General features: G+C 38.6%; 1 protein-coding gene across 2 annotated transcripts in view; it reads right to left on the bottom strand.

Moving 5' to 3' along the window:
* Nucleotides 1-22,537, bottom strand: part of tdrd7b (tudor domain containing 7 b) — a 34,383-nt gene that overhangs the window by 8,242 nt on the left and 3,604 nt on the right. The window contains exons 2-16 of one of the 2 annotated variants that reach the window (XM_079810457.1): nt 20,564-20,770; nt 20,334-20,478; nt 17,940-18,129; nt 14,249-14,331; nt 13,555-13,778; nt 11,922-12,490; nt 11,416-11,605; nt 10,516-10,627; nt 10,230-10,432; nt 7,953-8,087; nt 7,532-7,615; nt 6,545-6,679; nt 5,982-6,092; nt 2,906-3,420; nt 2,039-2,199 (exon numbers count right to left, since the gene is read on the bottom strand). In XM_079810457.1, the coding sequence (XP_079666583.1) occupies nt 2,039-2,199; nt 2,906-3,420; nt 5,982-6,092; nt 6,545-6,679; nt 7,532-7,615; nt 7,953-8,087; nt 10,230-10,432; nt 10,516-10,627; nt 11,416-11,605; nt 11,922-12,490; nt 13,555-13,778; nt 14,249-14,331; nt 17,940-18,129; nt 20,334-20,478; nt 20,564-20,770 (3,064 nt within the window). Of the gene's footprint in view, nt 1-2,038; nt 2,200-2,905; nt 3,421-5,981; nt 6,093-6,544; nt 6,680-7,531; nt 7,616-7,952; nt 8,088-10,229; nt 10,433-10,515; nt 10,628-11,415; nt 11,606-11,921; nt 12,491-13,554; nt 13,779-14,248; nt 14,332-17,939; nt 18,130-19,427; nt 19,728-20,333; nt 20,479-20,563; nt 20,771-22,537 lie in introns of those variants that run through there. The other variant, XM_079810458.1, reaches the window with a different exon arrangement.

The raw sequence follows: 22,537 nt of genomic DNA, 5'->3' as shown, positions 1-22,537 counted from the left end.
ATTTTCTTCTTTACTTTTTTTCTTTTTTTTCCTTTTAAAATGTTGGAACATTATTGGATTTTATTATTTTTTCTTCTCTCATGTTCGAAATAAAGATATCAAAAATAAAAAAACAAGGAGCAGTTCTGATGTGAGCTCTTTTAAGTTTCATAATGCCCAAATGAGTCATTTTGAGGGGCCCAAATGAGTCAGGGACTTTGACAAGCCTCTTTGGAAGCAGGAGTGATCGTCCAAACAGCACACAGTCTGTAAAGTGCTTTGGGTAAGTGAACTTAATTTGGAACAGATAAATGTGTTACGTCCTTGGACGTGAGGTTCTTTTTCTTGTTATTCATTTTCATGTGATGTATGTTGTGCGTGTAGCTCTCTCTCTTTCTCCCTATCTTCCTCTGTGCAGCGCGTAATTGGGCTCAGCTGTAGCGGATCAGGTTGATGAGCGTGAGCGCTTAAAAGGAGGAGAAAGATGACAGACGAGGAGCTCCGTATCCGCGTCGTGGAGTTCCTTTGGGTGGACGTGGTTGTTCTGTTTCCCGTCTCCTGTCCAGTAGCGCTTTATTGCGGCAGCATTTGGTGCGCTGCCGTTTTGAGGGCGATCGTCTCGGTGTGTGCTATGATATGGTCCTTGTAGTGGCTATAGGCCTTTCATACTCTGTTGTTTTTATTGTTATTTTGTGAGTTAAGATGCACATAATTTGGTTTGTTTTTCTTTTACAGTATAACATGTAAAATTATATTTCTTTTTAGGAAGCCGTAGGGAGGAGGTTGCCATTTTCTTTGTACTATTGTTTTCTCATGGTTATGGTTTATCTAGGGAGTGAGGTGAGATTTTCTGTCTTTATTTTGGGGTTTTCTTTGGTTAGGTAAGTTATCTTACTCTTTCCTTAGTTTTGGCCTAGACCCCTCCTGAAGATTCACGCTTCCATATATAAATATATTCTGATCATATCCCCTCTGTGGATAAAAATCTCTATTTTTATTTGCATATTTTCGTCTGTGGTGTTTGTGCGAACTGGGACGGGAGAAGGGGACAGACGGTAACTGTTTATCTATTTGTTGGGCGGCAGTGGCTCAGTGGTTCATGTAGGTTGTCTACAAACTAGAAGGTTGGTGGTTCGATCCCCGGTTCCACCTGACCAAGTGCCGAGGTGTCCATGAGCAAGACACCTAACCCCAGCTGCTCCCGACGAGCTGGATGGTGCCTTGCATGGCTGACACCGCCGTCGGTGTGTGAATGAGTGTATGAATGGGTGAATGTGAGGCAAAAATGTAAAGCGCTTTGGATGGCCGTAGGTCTGTTAAAAGCGCTATATAAATGCAGTCCATTTATAATTTGTCACGGGCATTCCCCAACCCTAAACTGGGGGAGTTTGTGACAAATGTTATACTCAGTCAATAGCAATTCCCTTTCTCCTTATCCTTTAGTTGCATTTTATACTGCCAGGTATCATTTATTTCATTCATTCATCTCAAAAGAATCTAGCTTGATTACACTTTTTTTTTTTAAACGTTTTTTATTTATATATATACGCTACTGTTTAATAGTTCGGGGTCAGTAATGTTTCTGAAGGAAGTCTCACCAAGGCTGCATTTATTTGATTTAGAATACAGTAACAATTATTATATTGTGAAATATTTTTTCAATTTAAAATAACTTTTTATCATTTGAAAATATTTTTAAATCTAATTTTGTTCCTGTGATTGCAAGGCTGCATTTTTTGCATCATTACTCCAGTCTTCAGTGTGACATGATCCTTCAGAAATCATTCTAGTATGCTAAATTGGGGTGATTTATTATTTTAGTTCAAAAGAACAGCGTTTATTTGAAATAGAAATCTGTTAGAATTTTAAGAATCTAAGAATCTAGAATCTAACATAAATGTCTTTACTGAAGCTGCTGATCAACTTGATCAAATTGTTGAACTGCATGGGATCTGAATGGATAATGGATAGATGGGTTAGGAGAGCTGATGAACTAGCAGTCTAAAAAACAGCCATTTCAATAAATGAAAGAGCCTTTCTAAGAGGAAATGAAGTATACCAGCCAGCTGAGCAGTGATGGCCTGGAAGGGGAGCTGGCAGAACTCCTGGGTGAGGGGCCGGAGCTGGGTGCTGCTCAGCAGCTCATGTTTGCCATAGTCCAGCTGAAACACTGAGACCAGACCATTGGTCAGAACTCCTTTCACCAATACACGGTACCAGCTGCAAAATGAAACAAAACACTTGAAATACCCCATGTCTCTCTGGGTAGGGTTTACATCAGACTTTATGCTGGTAGTTCACCTAGTCTAGAGGTGTCCAGTCCTACTCCTGGAGGGCCACCTTCCAGCAGAGTTCAGCTCTTAATTAAATAAGTGACAGTTCTTATGTTTGTATGGAATTTTGTAGCATTTATTTTAAATTATTTATCTGTGCACATCATTATTATTTGCCCTAGTAGTCTTCAAACAAAAATGATCTTCCCCTCCCTCTTTCAACAACTTCTATTCTCTGATGACGTTCACTGGCGTGAGGATGGGACAATTTGTCACTAGCTGTGTTGTATTTTGGGATATCGCATTAAAAACTGCTGGATCGAAACGGCAATAAATTCCTCGATGCACATCAAAAAAATCACGTGACTTTGCGCAATGGGATGGCAAGCAGCGAACTGATCTTTTTGCACAGCATCTGTTTTAGCTGCTCTGAAATGTCTGAGCAAAGTGTGTCATCAAAGTGATTCTGTATAATTAACTTCCAGACCTGTCTTCGTGACTGCAACTTCCATTTCATGTCGACTTTAAACACACTTGAACCAGGATCACTAGAAACTTTCATGCAGATATTTAGGAAGTCTGCAGGAAAGTGGCTCTTCAGGAGCAGGATCGGACACCCTGACATAGACACACACACAAATGCAGACACTTACTTGTTTTCCACCTTGGCAGCACAAACCTGGTTCTTCTCCACTTTAAGTGATTTCTCCTCCATCTTATTATAATGTAGAATCATCTCCCCCATCAAAACCACCAGTTTGTACATATCCTGCCATGGCTGCAGCACAAAGTGGCCAGGATGGCACGCCACTGAAACAAACACATCCATATTCTGCCCAATCTCAGGCAAGTCCAGCAGTGGCGGAAGTGCCAGCTGTTCAGGCGGAGAGCTTGGAGGTGCGCCCTGGCTCACCAGCGGAGATGACATCTTCTTGGGTGTGTGTGGGGCTTTTTCAGTGCTGAGGCTGGAGGTCTGGATGGTGGCATGGATTGTCGGGGCGTTAAGGGCTTTTGAAGGCCCTCGGCTGCTTAAGAAAACATCCTTCTGGTGGTTCCACAGATCAGACTCGGCCAGCTGTTGGTTTATACTGCAGCTTGTGTCATGGAAGTTCTTGCTGGTGAAAAGATAAATATGAGCGAGGCGTTTGTTCTCATCCACTTTTGCGATCTAGAAAAAAAAAAGCATGAAGTGTTTTTAGTGCTTGTTTTCTGCTGTTCTTTTTGGTGTCATTCCAATGCACATTACTTTGAGCAGACGGATATATAACTAGTTCATCTTCTTGAAACTGCTGATCCTAAATTTAGCCAAAGTTCCTGGTTCAGTTTCCACCACTGAATAAAAAACAAAAAAGTCAATTGAGACTTTTATTCTCACAAATATATATTTTTCCTCGCAATTGCATTACCATCTCACAAATCACGCAAAAAAAGTTTTTCCCCGAAGAATTGTGTGATATAAAATCGCAATTGCAAATTATAAAGTCAGAATTGCAAGATATTTTATAGATCTTTTTAGATATTTGTCTTTAAAGACTGCTGTCCTGCATCCTCAATAAACAAGCTAAAATAAATCCAAAATGCCGCTGCTAGAGTTCTTACTAGGTCAAGAAAATATGATCACATAACACCAATTTTAACATCCCTACACTGGCTACCTATTAAGTTCCGTATCAATTATAAAGTATTGCTCCTGACCTATAAGGTCCTAAAGGGTTTAGCTCCCGTGTATTTAACTGATCTTCGATCGCCTTACAATCCATGACGCTCTTTAAGATCACAAACTCTGGGCTTCTGGTAGTACCTAGGATATCTAAGTCCACTAAAGGAGGAAGAACGTTCTCATTTTTGGCACGTAAACTATGGAATAGCCTTCCTGATAATGTCCGGTTGTCAGACTCACTCTCCCAGTTTAAGTCTAGGTTAAAGATGCATCTCTTTAGTCATACATTCACATAATGCATCTCATAACCTTGTACTCCAGTTATATCAGTGCACATGATTGTTTGCTTAATGCTTTGAACAGCAGCTACGCTAATTATTTTCCTGTTGTGTTTCATCTCGGGACGCCCATCCCGAGGTAACTAGAGAGTCCGTCAGCTCCAGTCTGGATCCAGCCTCTCATAAAGACTGCAGATGACCAACACCTGTGAAGAGACGACTCCAACTCCTGCGTGCACTTCAGATGACGCAGCACTGCATCAACATGCACCCATGCTCATTTCTATATACCCTATTCATTAACAACATGTATTCTTATTTTACTTATTTCTGTGCCTTAATTTATTTATTATATTGATTAATAATACATTGTTAGCTAATCTGTGTGCTTTGTATATGTGCATTTCTGAAATGCATTACATGGACAAATCACTTTAAATTGTAATGTAGACGCATGCATTTTCTGTGAATCTGCTTTGAAACAATATGTATTGTGAACAGCGCTATACAATAATAATTGAATAACAAGCAATTCTGAACAACAAGCAATTCTGAGAACTTGTCTACTGTCTTTTTTTCTTCAGAATTGGACTTTATTACTCGCAATTGCAAGTTAATATCTAGCAATTGTGAGGAAAATAAGTCAGAATTGTGAGATTACAAAAAATCACATTTATATTTTGTTTTTATTCTGTGGCGGAAGCTTTCATACGTCATGAATGCAGCAAGTTTGATCATGTCAGTATTGTTATTGTTAACTAAAACTAAAGCTAAAATATAAATAAAATAGAAAATATTAGATACTTAAAAATTAAAAATTAAACAGAAATGTTGCCTTGGGAAGTTCAAGTACTAAAATTAAATTAAACTGAAATAAAAATGTATTAAAGCTATGTATAAATATAACACAATCAAAAACTAATAAAAATGACAAGTATTTAAACTACAATTAAAACTGAAAATATGAAAAAAGATAATTATAAATAAATGCTATAATAGTATAATATATATATATATATAATTTTCTACCTTTTTTCTATAATTTCTATGAATCTTGTTTGCTGATTTTAATGCTTAATGTATTTTTTTGTTTTGTTAGAAAGTACTTTGTAAAAGCAGCTTGATGCCTTTTCCACTTTTTTTAACCCGTTTTTTCTTTACTGGAATTTTACTGGAGTTTTATGCTTGCTAATTGCCTGGATGCCAGCCGAATTTATCCCCGCCAACAACATTTGAGGTCGGGAAGTTGGGTCTGGACTTGATCCGTTGTGGAGCAACTATGCTCGAACCAGAGCTTTTCGGACTAATCAAATTGTCAGGGCGGGCTTTATAAGATGATGGACAGAAGATCAACAGTAACATAACCATCCACGTCACCAAAGAGTGCTTGGGTTGAATTTGTTCTAATCCTAAACTGAGAACTTGTTCGTATATGCATTCACCTTTACTATTTCTCTCAAAAATGATGATTGTGTTAGTACTCCGTGTATCCTTAAATTATTTTTTACAACACCGGCAAAGATCGTTTACACTCATCTTCTTCTACTTCTACTTCATCCAGTTCTGTTGACAACTATGCGTCGCTCAACATACGTCACTTAATCCAATTGAGTGCCGAGGCATTTTCTTTCCTGGTTGGGTTGAAACACGCCCCCATAATCACAGCCCAATGGAGCAGTATCAGGCTCATATTCTGACTTGAATCTGAGTATGACGACGTCAGGCTAGCTTGCTAATAAAGTAAGATGAAATGTAGACGTGAAAACAGAGCAGCATAAGTATTTAACTGGCCTTCAAGCTGCAGTCACTGCAGTGGAGAACCGTGTCTTTCAGCCACTGTACAGCATCAGGAGTCCATGAGCCCCCACTCACAGGCAGATCTGCCAAACAACACTTCAGTGCCTGCAGAGGAACACATATAGGGAAAGAGGCAGACAAACAAGCTCTTGTATTAATGACCTAACAATTAAAGTATAAGTACACTATTCTGTCATCTTTAAGTCACCTTCATTCCGACTTTTGTTCTTGTCATATTTATAGAAAAAAGTCTAAGCTGCTATTTTTTTCATACGTTGAGTGTATGGGATCCATGGACAGCTGTGGATATTTGGAAATCTGGGAAAAAAGCAGTCTGGACATTTTGCCTAACATAAAGTCATATTTCAGAATGACACGAGGTAAATGAGTGTCTAAATGATGACAGAATTTTCATTTAAAATAACCCTAACCCTAATTCAAAATTACTGTTTACAAACAAGCTACTCTCCTTCAAGCACTCAATTCAAATGTACAATTTGAATCACAAACCACTACACTCATTAACTTCTCTTTGTCGCCATTAGCTGTTGTCTGACCTGGGTCGGGGTGGATATGAGGTCACGCAGCAAAGGCGGTGGGATCTCTCTCAACTCAATGACCTCTACCGACGCTTGTACTCCTACATCCACAAACAAGATGTCCAGCACCCGGCTGCCGTGCAGGTTTGTTATCTATGACAAAACCACAGTGGACACAGTTATAGTTCTGACACCTCAGGAATGATATCTGTGAAATGTTTAAAAAGATCAGCTCAGATTATTCCAACAATAATTGTAATTTTCGATAAAGGAACCAGACAATGATTTAGTGAATTTGAATTTACTTACAATTTTACAATTTAAGATGAGCTCACATTCACAATTACTATAATCAGGAGATCCCTGACTTTGTCTTTGTCAAACTCATAATTATAGGTAGGAAACTCATAATTTTATGAACTTCTCCCGCTTTACCATTGCGCCGTCATGCAAAAACGAACAAAATGATAGTGGCTTCAATACTTGAAAGATTTTTAGTTTGGTCACTACCTTTATATTTATGTTTGACATGTCATTTTGTTACAGTATATTATATATTCACCACTGCCCAAAAGTAAGGCATTTATTTGATACAATTTACAGCAAAACAGTAATATTGTGAAATAATTTTCTACATTTTAAAACAACTGTTTTCTATTTTAATTTATTTTTAAATGTAATTTATTCCTTTCAATGATGAAAACAGTTGTGATAACCGTTATACATTTTTACCAGGATGCAACATTTTGATGGCATTACCAACAAAGCCACACGTAGAACCATTTTGGTATTACGAGTGGTACCATAAAAATGAAATCTCATAATGTCAGTAATTCTGACACAATGTGAATGCAGCATTCCTGATGCATGAGGGAACAATTGCATTTACAGTGGGATTTACTAACAGATTTGCAGTAGCTGTTAACTAGTTAAAGTAAATGTTTTAATCTCTGGTCCAGTTCAAAAAAACGATTTTCTTCACTCTGGTATTGACAGTAGACTCACCTCCACCCGGGACCATTTGCCTTTATATCGAGCCAAACAGTTTTTGCCACAGAAAGGCTGTGAAACCAGGGACTCTGATGTGACCTTTCATTGGGAAAAAGATACATGAGCATATCCTGTCTGCCATACAACAGGAAATCAAGAAATGGGCATCACACTGCTCTACACTGTGCTGATATGCAATATACTGCAGTAAACAATAAACAATTATTTAAAACAAATTGATATGTACATTGTTAGACACTCTATCACACAATCTGTGCCAGCAGGTAACTATTTACTAGGGATTATGTACTTGATGCCTGCTAATCTGATTAAACCCATAATCCCAATCTGTCTATTTTGGCCTCCTCCCCTCTAAAGAAGTCCCAGGCAACATATCTGAAGATACACATATGGAGATTATGCCTGTTGCACTTGCCTGGGAATGGAAGTAGTTTTCAGTCTTTTCCAGAATTTCGTTGAGTTTAGTCAGGCCTCTAGAGGGCACCTGACAGTAGATCGTCCCATCTGAACAAACACTGGTCACACTCACATTCATATAGGCACTGTTCACCTACAATAGGTAGATACGATCTATGTTATTTATGTTATTCATATGTTAAAAGCCCAAAAATATAACTTAAAAAAAGTTTGCCGTTAGTTAGTACGATTATGAAAGGAATGAATACTTAGAATGAATACAAAGATGCAATAAATTGGTCAAGTGACAGTAAAGACATTTATAATGAAAAGATAAACATAAAATGTAAAAGAAAAAAATGGTTTTCATACGAATATTAGGCAGCACAAATGTTTTGAGTACTGATAAATAATAAGAAATGTGTTTTGAGCACAAAATCAGCATATTAGAATGATTTCTAAAGGATCATGTGACACTGAAGACTTTAGTAATGATGCTGAAAATTCAGCTTTGTCAACGTACTTGGTAAAATGTCCTCACTAGTCAGTTGTCATAATATTTCACTATATAAGTGAGGACATTGGCCCTCATAAGTATAGCCACACCTAGTACACATGTTGGGTTTTCATGTTTTATGGGGACATTCCATAGACATAATGGTTTTTATACTGTTACTGTACAAACTGTATATTCTATCCGCTAACCCTAAACATACCCATCACAGAAAACATTCTGCAGTTTTACATTTTCATTTTTTTTTTTTTTATTCTTAGTATGATTTATAAACTGTTTTCCTCATAGGGAACAAAAAATGTCCCCACAAGGACAAGGATTTTGGATATTGCCATCTTTGTCCCAATAACGTAGGGTACACCTGAACCACACACAATATTTCTCTTTTCTTCATTCTCTAGTTCACTTCCCAATCTAGTTGTCCAATAAACCTGGCATTGTATATTACTATTATTGTTGGCTCTTTGAAGAATTGCTTTTGCTCCTGTTTTGTAAGTCGCTTTGGATAAAAGTGTCTTCTAAACATATTATATATATATATATATTATTGTGTTATAATATTGTGTTGGTCCCCCTTTTTGCTCCACTAGACCCCTGAAGGTGTGCTGTGGCATCTGGCACCAAGATGTTAGCTGCAGATCCTTTAAGTCCTGTAAAATGCGAGGTGGTGCCTCCATGGATGAATGGACTTGTTTGTTCAGCACATCCCACAGATTCTCGATTGGATTGAGATCTGGGGAATTTGGAGGCCAAGTCAACACCTCAAACGCGTTGTTGTGCTCCTCAAACCATTCCTGAAGCATGTTTGTTTTGTGCAGGGCACATTATCCTGCTGATAGAGGCCATGGTCACCAGAGAATACGGTTTCCATAAAAGGGTGTACATGGTCTGAAACAATGTTTGGGTAGGTGGTACGTGTCAAAGTAACACCCACATGGATGGCAGGACCCAAGGGTTCCCAGCAGAACATTGCCCAAAGCATCACACTGCCTCCGCCGGCTTGTCTTCTTCCCATAGTGCATCCTGGCACCATGTGTTCCCCAGGTAAGCGACGCACACGCACCCAGCCATCCACGTGATGTAAAAGAAAACGTGATTCATCAGACCAGGCCACCTTTTTCCATTGCTCCGTGGTCCAGTTCTGATGCTCGCATGCCCACTGTTAGAGCTTTCGGTGGTGGACAGGGGTCAGCATGGGCACCTAGACTGGTCTGCGGCTATGCAGCCCCATACACAACAAACTGTGATGCACTGTGTATTCTGACACCTTTCTATCAGAACCAGCATGAACTTTTTTAACAATTTTAGCTACAGTAGCTCGTCTGTTTGATCGGTGCACACGGGACAGCATCAATGAGCCTTGGCCGCCCTGTTGCCAGTTCATTACTGTTCCTTCCTTGGACTGACCACTGCAGACCGGGAATACCCCAGAAGAGCTGCAGTTTTGGAGATGCTCTTCATAATGTTATGCTTGATTGGTGTATTTTTAAAATTGTAATTATATTTTACAATATTACTGTTTTTACTGTATATGCATATCATTTTACTGAATAAATGCAGCCTCAGTGAGCATAACAGACTTCTTTTAAAAACATTAACAAATCTTACTAACCCCAAACTTTTGATTGGTAGTGTATTGATTATACAGCAGATCCATATATGACAATATTTTCATGCTTTTTGTACATGCTACCTTATGGCACCTTTCCCATAGTACCATCACAATATTTTTTGGATATGAGGGTTTCATTGATTGTAATATCAAACGCTATTTTTAGTTACCTTTAAGGGACTCTCTAAGGATCTGTCTTGCAGAGCTTTCATACAGGCAGCATTGATGTTGATATCATCATCTTGTGATGTGTCATACAGCACCACCAGAGGCACTTCCTCACGCTCTAAGATCTCAGCCAATAGGATCTTTCCAGTGGCCATGGACTCAAACCTCTTGAGTACTGCCTGCTCATGACTGAATGACTCCAGGCCTGAAACAAATTAATATGACGACAACATTTGACATCACATGCAAAACTATTTTGTCATAGGGAATTTGGAATGCAAATCTTACCTGCCAGTTTACATTTGGTGGCTTGGAAAGGCAGTCTATAAAACTTTTCATATAACTCAAATAGTTTGCTCTTGCTGATGACTTCGGAAAAGCCATGATCCACGTAGTACACCTGTTTAAACATCAACGTACAAGTGCAGTAATAATTATTAACAGAGCATTATCTTATTTATGACAAGATATTATACACATTTCTCACAGATCAAAAGAGCCTCAGTTATACACCAGAAAACCATAACAATTCACTGTGAACTGCACTAAACCAGTGCTTCTCAACCGGGGGACCGGGACCCACTAGCGAACTTTCAAGGGTGCCACTAGATGGCTTAAAATTATTTACAATAAAACAAAAACAAGGTTTTAAATAAGCTAAAACAGCTAAAAATCAAGATGAAATCCCTCAACAATTGTCTCACAGAATTTTAAAAGTAGGATTTCTAGACCGTGGAAATTATTTGAAAACAAGCAGCTTTGTCATTAAAGCAGAAATACCAAAAACATAAAATATATGGGGGGCGTTTGAATATTGGTGTTAAAGGGATAGTTCACCCAAAAAGGAAAATTTGTTCCAAACCTGTATCAGTTTCTTTGTTCTGCTGAACACAAAAGAATATATTTTGAACAATATCAAGATAGAGCAACCATTGACTACCATAGTAGGGGAAAAAATACTATGGTAGTCAGTGGTTGCTCTCTCTGCTTTGTTACAAACATTCTTCAAAATATCTTCTTTTCTGTTCAGCAGAACAAAGAAACTCATACAGTTTTGGAACATCATGAGGGTGAGTAAATCATGACAGATTTTTCACTTTTAGGTGAACTATCCCTTTAAGAGACATGGAGTTAAAAAGTTTGAGAACCACTACACTATACTACAAATGTCCAACTGTGATGACGCACCTTGACCTTGTCAGCTATGACCTCACACACTTTTGCCCGGAGGATCTCCTCCTCTTCCTCAGAACGTACAGCAGTCAGCTGACCTGGTAATGGTGAGGTCAGAGCCATCTTGGTGTTTTCCTGCCCATAGAACTCTCTCATTTCATCTTCTAACTTCTCCTGCGCCTTGGAGTAACCTTCACCTATGTACCTACATATAAACACACACACACACACACACACACACTTTACAACAATAAATACAACAGTGGCCACCAACTTTCAGTGCCCTAAAATATTTTTCCTTCGTAGACATTTCCAAAAATTCTAAGCTCTAATCCAATTCAACCTGCTCTGAGATTAATAGAAACATTATAACCAATTTTATTTGAAGCAGAAAAGTATTTTTCTTGAAGAACTAAACTGTGGCCCTCTGTTTACTGTCAAAATGCAATGGCATCTGGTTCTACAGTATATGAAGTTTATTAACCAGGGTCACACCTCTGGATAGTGATCTTAAACCGCACCTCAGAATGACGCTGTTTGTGTCACTTGCTTCAACCACCAGGACAGAAGGGTACTCCTCTCTAGGGATGACAAGAGGAGGAACATTCTGGCTGCTCAAGCGGAGCTCTGCTGTTGCTTTTGTCTCTGAGCCAGGCAATGCTGACTGGTTACGGTTCTCATCCTCCACTACTTTTGCATACAGAATTGCTCTTTTGGGGTTGTCTGGCATGGGGTAGTCAATCGTGCATATATCTGAAAGCAGGGTGAGGTGGTCCAGCACAAACTCTGGTAGCTTACATTTATATGTGTCCTGATAGAGTTTAGGCAGAGCGTGGGCCCACAGACCACTGCTGTATTTCAAGAGCAGCTCTCCAAGCTTCTGCTTGAGGTCCGGAGATAGAGCCTTGGGGGACGCCGGAGAGCTTGATTTGGAGGCGGAAGATGTTCTTTGAATCTGAGGTTTTTTGTGATGAGATGGGGATTTGTCATGTGTGGAGGGTGTAGCAGCGTTATGTGGGGTAATCTGGCTAGTTTCTTTAGCAGGGTACAGAAGCAACTCTTGAGGTTTGCTGCTGCATGGTTTCTCCACCTGTAAACCAAACAACAAGACAGCATTCATATTCCAAGGGCTAACTACACAGAGCTCATTTATTATTAATTCAACATTTTCCGGTGGCCCCCTTATAATGTTAAGGCTTTTTGAGACAAATAGTCAATTTATTTTTCTTGACCATTTTCCACTTTCTCTCCAACCCAAAATGTGTAGATTTTTACACACAGTCAGGATCAACAACGTATCAAGGAAATGTGGGTGGTCATATGTTACTGGGTTTGGATCTTTGACTTGGTCTCAGGACGTTTTCAGACCTGTCTATTGTTTGATCTCTTTGATTCGGTTTAATAAGGCAACATTTTAGAGTGTCCCAAGTACAACTGTCCTCTCATTGGTTAGAGTGAACGTGTTTATGTTCTGTTCATTCATCAAGATGGACTGACAAATTAGCTCCAACTAGCTGTCATTACATAGGCACATGTATGAATGTAAAGAAGCTTTGAATCCCACTCTAATATTTATATCATATATAATGTATCAGTTAGAGCAGAAATGAAGGCTTTGTCGGGACAGCATTCTTCACCCGTATTGGAGAAGAGTAACAACATTTTTGGATGAAGCAGTAATGTGCTCACCCACAGAATTAGTCACTTCAGTTTTTTATGTAATGCATTTCCCATTATGAATTATTATACAGCTTGTTTGGTTAGTCGTTTAGTCGGATTGCTTTGTCGCCCCAGCGTCCCCCGCTCCAGAGTTCAGAAATCAGAATGAGACCACCTTGTTCAGACAATTATGGACAGATTATTTTGGTGTGAGTCCAAGTGTTTGGTTGCTGTGTTCAAATAATCCTAAACAAACCGAATTTATGGAAAAAATGTGCCAGGTTCTCAAAAAGCAGTCCAAACAAGCCAGGTGTGAAAACGCTTTTTTGAAATGGCAAGGTCATTTTATGTTTTAAAAATTGTCATAAACAGATTCTCATGACTTGATTAATACATGCCAAATTAATAATGCCAAAATTAATACATAATGCCAGCTAATGTGCCCTTATGCCATCAGACAGACTTGGGCTATTCAGGATATATTGATCAACTTACAGTGCAAATGTGAGTCCAATGTTCCAGATCTTTAAGGGCTTCACTGGGTAGATCTTGTTTGTAATGCTCCCGATACAGCTGAGGCAGCTTGGATACCCAGAGGCCATTGCTGTGCTTGTTAAGAACCTCTTTAAGATGGGACTGCACCAACTTGGGACTGTAAGGCGCAGAATGAGGCAGTCTGGGTTTTGCTGGAGTTGTGTTTTCATTCAGGTTAGAAGGGGCTAGAAATATCAACAACATAAATGTTGCAGCTTAGTAACAATTCTGCATTGACAAACCATCTAATAAAGTCATATTCCTGTACATAAAAGGAGCTGGTCACCCAAAAATTAATAGTCATTTTTTTATATACCCTCAGGTCTCTCAAGACAAATATGACTTTCTATTAATGACAATTTTCGGGTGAACTATCGCTTTAAGATATAACTAACAGCAACATCAGGATTCAGAACTGAAGGTATGTAGACCTGAGGGATCCCTCTGTGTAACAGCAGGAGCTTTTTCCTGCTTGAGACAGATGATGACTGTTTTCTTTTCATCCTTAATGAACATCCCATGGAATGTTTTCTGGGACAGGAAGTTAAGCTGCTATGGACTCCAGTATAATTGTAACATTTAAAGGAGCTTCTTGTGGTTAAGAATGTTTAGGAGGTCTGCATATTTAACTCTTTTCCACCCAAATTATGCTCACCATTGCTCTGCTGTGGATTTCGGGAGAGATGGGTATGAACTTCTTTCTGGAATCTGGAAGGAAGGGTCATCCTTTTGTCTGATCTTGAAAAATAAAACAAGAGATTAAAGTAAAGAAAACGGCTAATATCTGTAAAATATCAATTTGTTAGTAAAAGATGGGTTGTCTCTCGCCATGCTTTCCGGTCTTCTGCTTTCTTTTTCAGCTGTTCTATGCTTTCTATGTTTTAGATTATATACAGCAAGATTACAACTTAAGGCCCGTTCACACAAAGGCCGATAACTATAATGATAACGATAAGATATAGTTCTAAAAATCGTTCTAAATATAAAAGAATAGCCACACCATAAGTAACGACAATGGAAGAGAGGAACGATATCATTGCCATCACTTTCAGAATAATTGATAAATGATAAAAACATTGACAGCCAATCAGAATCCATCCTGCTTTTAAGACCTCAAGCATTTAATGCGACAGGAGACATATAGTTAAGGTTATCTTTATAGTTATCGTTCTTGGTGTGAACGGGCCTTTAGTATTTTTCCCCCAAGATTTAATTTGTTGATAGAGTATATCCAATATTATGAAAAAGCCAACAACTTTGTATTTATATATCCTCTTTAGGATGACAAAAAGCAGCCAGTTCTGATTTTGGTCCAAAAGAAGCAACCTCAGTCCACTAAAAATTATATTAATTATAATTAACTCATTGGTGACTTCAGAAAACTTGGAATATAGCGCGTGAGTACTATGAACCACTTATGATATATTTGTCTTCTATACATCATATGAAAGCTGAATAAATCAGCTTTCTATTGATGTATGGTTTGTTAGGATCTAAATGTTAAGAAAATCACCTTTAAAGTTGTCCAAATGAAGTCCTTAGCAAGGCATATTACTAATAATACATTTTTGATATATTTACAGTAGTTTATTTACCAAATATCTTCTATGGAACATGATCTTTACTTAATATCCTAATGATTTTTGACAAGAAAAATTGATAATTTTGCCCCATTCAATGTATTGTTGGCTATTGCCACAAATATACCTGTGCGACTTATGACTGGTTTTGTGGTCCAGGGTCACATTTACGTGTTGTTTTGGTGTCATTTGATACTCAATGCTTTTCATTATAGTGACAGGAATATTTAGGATTCTTCAAAAATATTTTGCTTTCCAATGAATTAAAGTAAGCATGAAATGAGAAATGAACATTCATCCTATCTATTTGTATTGCATGTATATTATTGTGAATGACTCCTTGCATGTTTTTTTTTAATTTTGTTGACCTCGTAATGTTTAATCGAAATATCTTAACTCAATCTTCCTGTGAAATGACAGACTTCTCTCTGGTGATGTATACAATTTTTCCAATCTTAAACCCCACCCCTCAATAATCGACTGCAAAGTTGCAATCATGTTTGAGTCTGATCATTAGCTGATGACTAAAAAGAAGTTAGTACCATAATTTTTTTTTATAATCCATTACAATGAGATGTGTCACAATACGGAAGAAAATATTTAGTTTTTTTGTTTCATCGCAACTGTAAATCACTCAGGTTTGGAATGACACTATCCCTTTAAAAGCTATGAGAGGAAAATTATGCAAAGTAGAATTATGTTAAAGAAATAATACTATTATAGCAAATACTACTCAGCGAATACAAATTTGCTTCTTAATACTTCATTATTGCTTGGTTATCCTCCTAATCGCTGGTTAATTGGTCAGCCTAATACTGCAAAATAGCCTAGTCCCGTTGTCATAAACTCAACGGACAGCAGCAATATACAACAAATAATACAATGGTGATAGTAAGGACAAAAGCAGACATTTTGGCAAAGTACTGCAGCGTGATAAAGCAGGGGTGTGGAGGTCTTATTGCATATGATTCTAGGTATCAGATGACTCAAACTCCCCCTCACTCTGTACCGAAGAGAAAGTGCTGATTCATTGTGGACTGGTTTAGAATGGCTAATCTGTGAGAGAATGGAGGGAGGATTAACAAAACCCAGTACACCCGCTTAACTCTGCCACCCTCTGTACCCTCACAGCCATTGTGTGTGTGCCACAGTAAGCGATACAGAACACAATTCTAAAGAGTGAGGTCAGTTGTTTGCTCTCAATGATTTTTGGCTGAAATGTTCTCTCTCACACACACACACACACACACACACACACACACACACACACACACACACACACACACACACACAGACAACACCCTCCATTCGGTTGCTGAATAAGCACTGGGTTCAGACAACACTGAAATGCTGAAATGCTCTGTTATTGCCAATCAAGTCAGACAGTAACAACAGCTAGAGACATCCAGTTGCTAAACTGGGAAATTAAGAGTCTGTGAAGAAATAAAGAACTTGGCATTTCTGTTCACTCATTAGGACTTGATTTGTATTCTCAGCTACTTGCTCGGCAAAATGCTGCTCACACAATGGGTGCACTTACTTGAAAGATGCTTTTTTGTAAGAAGGTATCAGCTGTACATGAATTGTACTTCTTTTTTATCTTTCAATATATGGTTTTTCAAGTACTTTAACTTGTTTTATGTTTCTATTAATCTGGCTACAATGAAAAGTTTTACCTATCAATAGGGCTGTGACGGTGGCAGTTTTTTTTGGCGCAATGGTTGGGGCGGGGGGGGGGGGATACACAAACACACACACACACACATATATACACACACATACACCTCAATTAAAACTACATTTTGAACGAGGCTCAAACATTTAAGCATGCGTGTTTATTTTAGTGTTTATTTTAGTACTTCCGTGACCGTCAGTGAAACAACACACTACAGCCTGTAAAACATTTAAATAAATATCAGTAAATAACGGTAATATAAATTATATATGTAAGTTAGTTACAACAAAAAATGTTTGTTTTATATTTCCCCACAGAGGTATGGCAATTTGCGCTGAAAGGGATGTGGGACACGAGCAGGAAAGAGAACATCGCTTTTCTAATATCTTCATGTTTTCTCCAGATGTTCCAAAACTGATGCCTGTAGTAAAAGGTGTGAAGGACGAATTTATCTTTGGCAGGGTCAAGAACTTTAGGCTTTGTTTGATTATGCACTGCGAGAGAAAGCGAAACTACAAATCTCCGGATGAAGTACGCTATACACATAAACTTGACGCACCTGAAGTCTAAAAACCAGCACAAACTGTGTTAAATAGAATTTGAAGTCAAATGTATCCGTCCTACACAGTTTTCTACTTTACCACAGTAAATGATGCGAATATACTCCTAATTAAAAGCAAACAATAGGAAGAAACGTTTAATCCCCTGTGAGAGACATAAATGAAGATTTGGGAAAATAAATAAGAGATTCCATGCCAGTAGAATAAAATGGAGTAAGCCTATTGTTAAATTCGTGGAAATCGGGTGAGCAAAACGCAGGCAAAGCTTAAATTTGGCTCACCTCACAAACAAAGCCTACCTCTCTCGTTCAGCATGAATTTATATGTTTCCATGGCTGCGATGTAACATTTAATTGCGAACCTATTATTTATTTTGTTAATAAAGCTTTGTGCTTCACTCGTGTCATAATATTCACGTAAAACAGTATTCACATACAAAAAAAAAAGTGTTTTGGCCGTTTGTCACGTTTACCGGCACAGCCCTACCTATCAACTCCAAATGACTGGCTATTTTTCTTTTGAGACTTTTACCTTTCTGAAGGAAGGGAGGGTTTTCTTGTGGGTGTGTTTGGGGGTGTGTTGTGGGGTCTGCCGCCTTTCCCATCAGGCTGGGAGTCCCTCATGCTTCCAGTGCGAGTGTCTCCATGACCCCCTCCACGACCTCCACCTCGACCCAGACGTCCACGATGATCGGGCTGTCTCAGAGATGTCCTTGGCTTTGCTATGAAGGAGATGAGACAATATATAAATCAAAAAAGTATTATACAAAATATAATCATAGCTCAAAATAATACACATAGTTTTGGTCCAAATAGGCCCCATCCACAGAGACAGAATTATGACAGAATTTGAGTGTCCTGTGACCTATTGACAGTGTATGATAGGAACTGTCTCCTTGTTTCTTGGTTATAACAACAATTTCTGTCAACATACTGCCATTAAAGCACACTTTCTCACATTGACAATAGTATTATTGCAGGATATTGCACTGAGTTTGCACCCCTATACACAAAATTTGTACTTTGACTGCTTTAAGCCAGTGAATTATCGACTATCTCAACCCGAGCTGCAGAGTTACTAAAAAAATTGCTATGTGTACTGTGCTTGACTAACTGAGACCAGTCACAGCGTTTGCATATTGTTGCCCTACTTTTGGTTTGAATGCTTCTATTCCTCTCCTCAATTGCATTGTCGCATTGGATAAAAGTGTCTGTTACATGATTAAAGGATTAGTTCACCCAAAAATGAAAATTAGCCCATGATTTACTCACCCTCGAGTCATCCTAGGTGTATACGACATTCTTCTTTCAGATGAATAAAATCAGAGTTATATTAAAAATGTCCTGGCTCTTCCAAGCTTTATAATGGCAGTGAATTGTTGTTTCATTGGTCGAGTCCATAAAAGTGCATCCATCCATCATATAACTGCTCCACACGGCTCCAGGGTGTTAATAAAGGCCTTCTGAAGCGAAGCGATGCGTTTGTGTAAGAAAAATATCCATATTTAAAACTTAAAATATCTAGCTTCTGCCTGAAACAAAATAACAATTCACTGCCTTTATAAAGCTTGGAACATGAGGGAGAATAAACTATAACAGATTTTTCAATTTTGGGGTGAACTGTCCCTTTAAAAAATGATTACAGCAACTATAAAAAACATCAGGTATGTAACTTTGTCGAGCTTAAATCTAGCTGATGAAGCATTGTAAGGCAAACGTGTCAGTGTGCTTCACAAACAATCAGTGCACTTCAATCAGATAACACATTCTCAAACAAAAGAACCATGAAGTTTCAGGAAACCCACTATACAGCATTATCAACAGAAATTAGGGCATGAAACAAAAATATGACCCTCCTCTATATACATTCTTGAAAACTAAGCATATGAAATGCAACAACGGTACATTTACATCATATCAATCAACCAGAGGCTATGACTTAAAACCCATTTTTTCTTATATATACACATTCAGCATGACATCACACCCCTAACCTGACTGTAACAGAATGACATCATACCTTCCAACCCGAACGTAAACCCAGATGACTGACTGCTTTCTAAAAGTGCGAGCCGTCCAACTGGCCTAGCATGGAGAGGTGGCAGCAATTTAACACCTTTATCACTGTCTACAGCCCTCCTGAGATAAGCGTTCCACAGGCTGATAGTTTCTACAAGGCGGTGAAGAGAGAAACAGGCAGGGCATCACCACAGCAGCAGCAGTTGAGTCATTAAATAACAGATGAGAGAGAGAAAAAAAAGAAACGGTTTGAGACAATCCTCCCCTGAACAGCCACGCAGGATCTGCTGTACCTCTTCACAACACTGCAGTCTCCAGATCTCCCTCTCTCTCTCTCTCTCTCTCACTAGGTCAATACAAATGCCGGCTTTCTGCTGTATCACGGCAAGCAAAGTCAGTACTGAGTCACTGATCAAGAGACAGCGTGAGCGTGAAAATACCGGAGCTGACAGTGTGTTTGCAGTTCCCAGAACAGTCGCAACCTGTAATCTGAATGATCTAATGCAGAGCTTTATTCTTAGTACACCCAGAACCGCGCTCACATCCTCAGAGGAGTTTAAATAGGCCATATGCACAACCAAAAAAGACACGAGATGCACAGGACTTTAGATAATGTCCTCTATATAATGTCTTCTGGATAACACATTACAAATTATGAAACATAACTGTAAACTAAAAACTAAAAAACAAACGTTGAAACTATTGAAATTTGTACATTTAAAATATGTTAACTTTAAATGTAATATTGAATAACACACTACAGTTATAATCAAGCACTTTAGTATGTTAGTCATAGTCAATACATCAAACATAATGATTTATAATGTACCTGTCTTCTGGATAACGCATTACAACAAGTGTTGCGTCCGTGCACCGTTGAAATGAACAAAACAGACAAGAGTCTCACCGTTCAGCAGAAGAGGAGCAGCAGGTTTGACTCTCATTTGACAGTTCACCATCTGAGGTCGCCCGGTCTTCTTTGCCGTGCGCTGACGGGCCGCAAACTTAGTAATGTGGGCCATTTCGTTCCCTGTGATAGCATGGCACACCACCTATGGGTTTTTAACCATTTAACATTTTAGTATTCACATTTACCTGCTGAATTAGTGAATTACAAAAGGTAAGTGAGAGTCTTACCTCCCCAGACTGCCTTTTATCCAGCTTCACGACCGAAGGCATGCTGTGCAGGAGGGCATCCAGCGTGGCATACCCCATCTGTTTATACGGTATGAGCTCACCCGTCAGGTCTTTATACTCTAACTGCAGGTTGGAGAGTGACACGCCACTCTTGCTGGACTGGAGCACTGCCCGTACCATCTTCTTCACCAGTTCTTCATCCGCCATCTTAAAAACAACAAAAAGTCACAGTGTTGGATTTGGTCTTGATAAAACTACCGTTCAAAAGTTTGGGGTCCACAAGACTTTCTAATGTCTTTTGCTGCATTTATTTGATCAAAGATATAGTAAAAACAGCAATATTGAGAAATTGTTAGGGCTTTATTCTTTTCTGTGGACAGTTTATTTGCTGTTCTCCTTCCGTTTACTTCCTGTGATTCTTTTCTGTTTCCTAAGTTACTGATTATGCCCTAGTTTGAGTTACTAGCTGTGTACGAAATCACCCTCTATACCCTTGTTCACTATTCCTTACATTAGTTCACCAATATAGTTCATTTAAGGGAGTGAATGAAAACGAGTGAGTGAATTCGGACACTGAGTGCGCCGGAAAGTCTGTCTCTTTTCCATAATTTGTGTTTGCTGTTAAATAATAATTTCAAAAACGTAGCAAACTGGCAGCTCCAGTAGTAATGAAAAGATGTATCTTAAACTGTCATGGATGTATAAACCTTAATTAAACAATTTAATAATCAATTAAAAAGGAATTTATACCTGTATGATATTACGCTGTACCCACATTGGACCAGCGTTTGGAAAATGAATGGATGAATGCATGGGCGTCAGTTTGGTTTGAAATGTGCTGGGGACAGAGACGCATTCAGAAGTGCATTTTCAGAAGTGCTGGGTACATTTTTTTTTCTCTTTCGCGCAGGTCATGTTTTGAAAGACTATGTCCTGCAGCTTACTAATGTAAATAAATAAAAATGTCAGATGAGAGACATATTGCGGGTCTTATAGCCTATCTTACTCATGCCGACGAAAGCGCCCCGCGAATTCTTTAATATTTTTCATTTTTGCAATTTTTTTTACCACTTCATTATCAGAGTCCCACTGGAGCCCGTGTTTTTTTTATCCTCCCTATTACACATTAGTTACAGCCATTAAAATAGTTCAGGTTTGTTTTTAATGTCAAAGTAGATATATTTCGTTTTGTTTCTTTATTAAGTTAATTTAGAAAAATGTTTAAAGCATTTAATGTTTGTTAAACTAAAGTTTTTGCTTTTTAAAGTGACGACCAAGCGGCCAGCGGCCGACAGTGAGTTAACCCAACACTTTAGCCTCTGAAATCAACACTTGACTTGTCTTGCTTATTAAATCCATAAAAACACTTAAAGCATCGTTTAAACGTTTAGCCTATTATCACCACCATCACAGTAAAAAGGCATTTTTGACAAGATGAGGCAGGCAGATCGCAACGGCGCGCGCAAACAAAACGGGCTACACAATCTAAACAAATAATTAAAAATAAAAAACATGCTGGTTGTCTTACCTTAGGCTACACCTCTCCGCGAAATGAATATATATCCGATCTTCAATTCCCGTGCTATATGCACATTTAACGGAGTTCATGTCAACGAAATCAACCGATAGCCTATGAGTATTTTATTCATCAGCTCTTTTCAACATCAAAGACCGCATTATGAGAACGAGCGACCTAAACACTGGTAAGAGCATTTAGTCTCATTAATTTTAATGAAGATGATTGTGCTTTTGAGCATCTAAAACTTAGCTTATTTTCAGTTTCACTTGTGGCAGTTTGCGTGTTGGCTTGCTTTACACATTTGCGGCGATGCGTGTTGCATAGCGCCGTCCTATAGCCTAAAAAAGCCCGAAGCCCAGCCCGCGTCTGAGGTAGGCTATGACTGGAAAATTGGCCCGAAGCCCCGGCCCTAGGGCGTAAAAAAGTCGGGGCCCGTCGGGCTCGGGCAGAAATGT

This window comes from Gobio gobio (assembly GCF_949357685.1).
Source record: "Gobio gobio genome assembly, chromosome: 2".
Classification (NCBI taxonomy): domain Eukaryota; kingdom Metazoa; phylum Chordata; class Actinopteri; order Cypriniformes; family Gobionidae; genus Gobio; species Gobio gobio.
The sequence above is the reverse complement of the archived record's forward strand: the minus strand, read 5'-3'. Positions and strand labels throughout refer to the sequence as shown.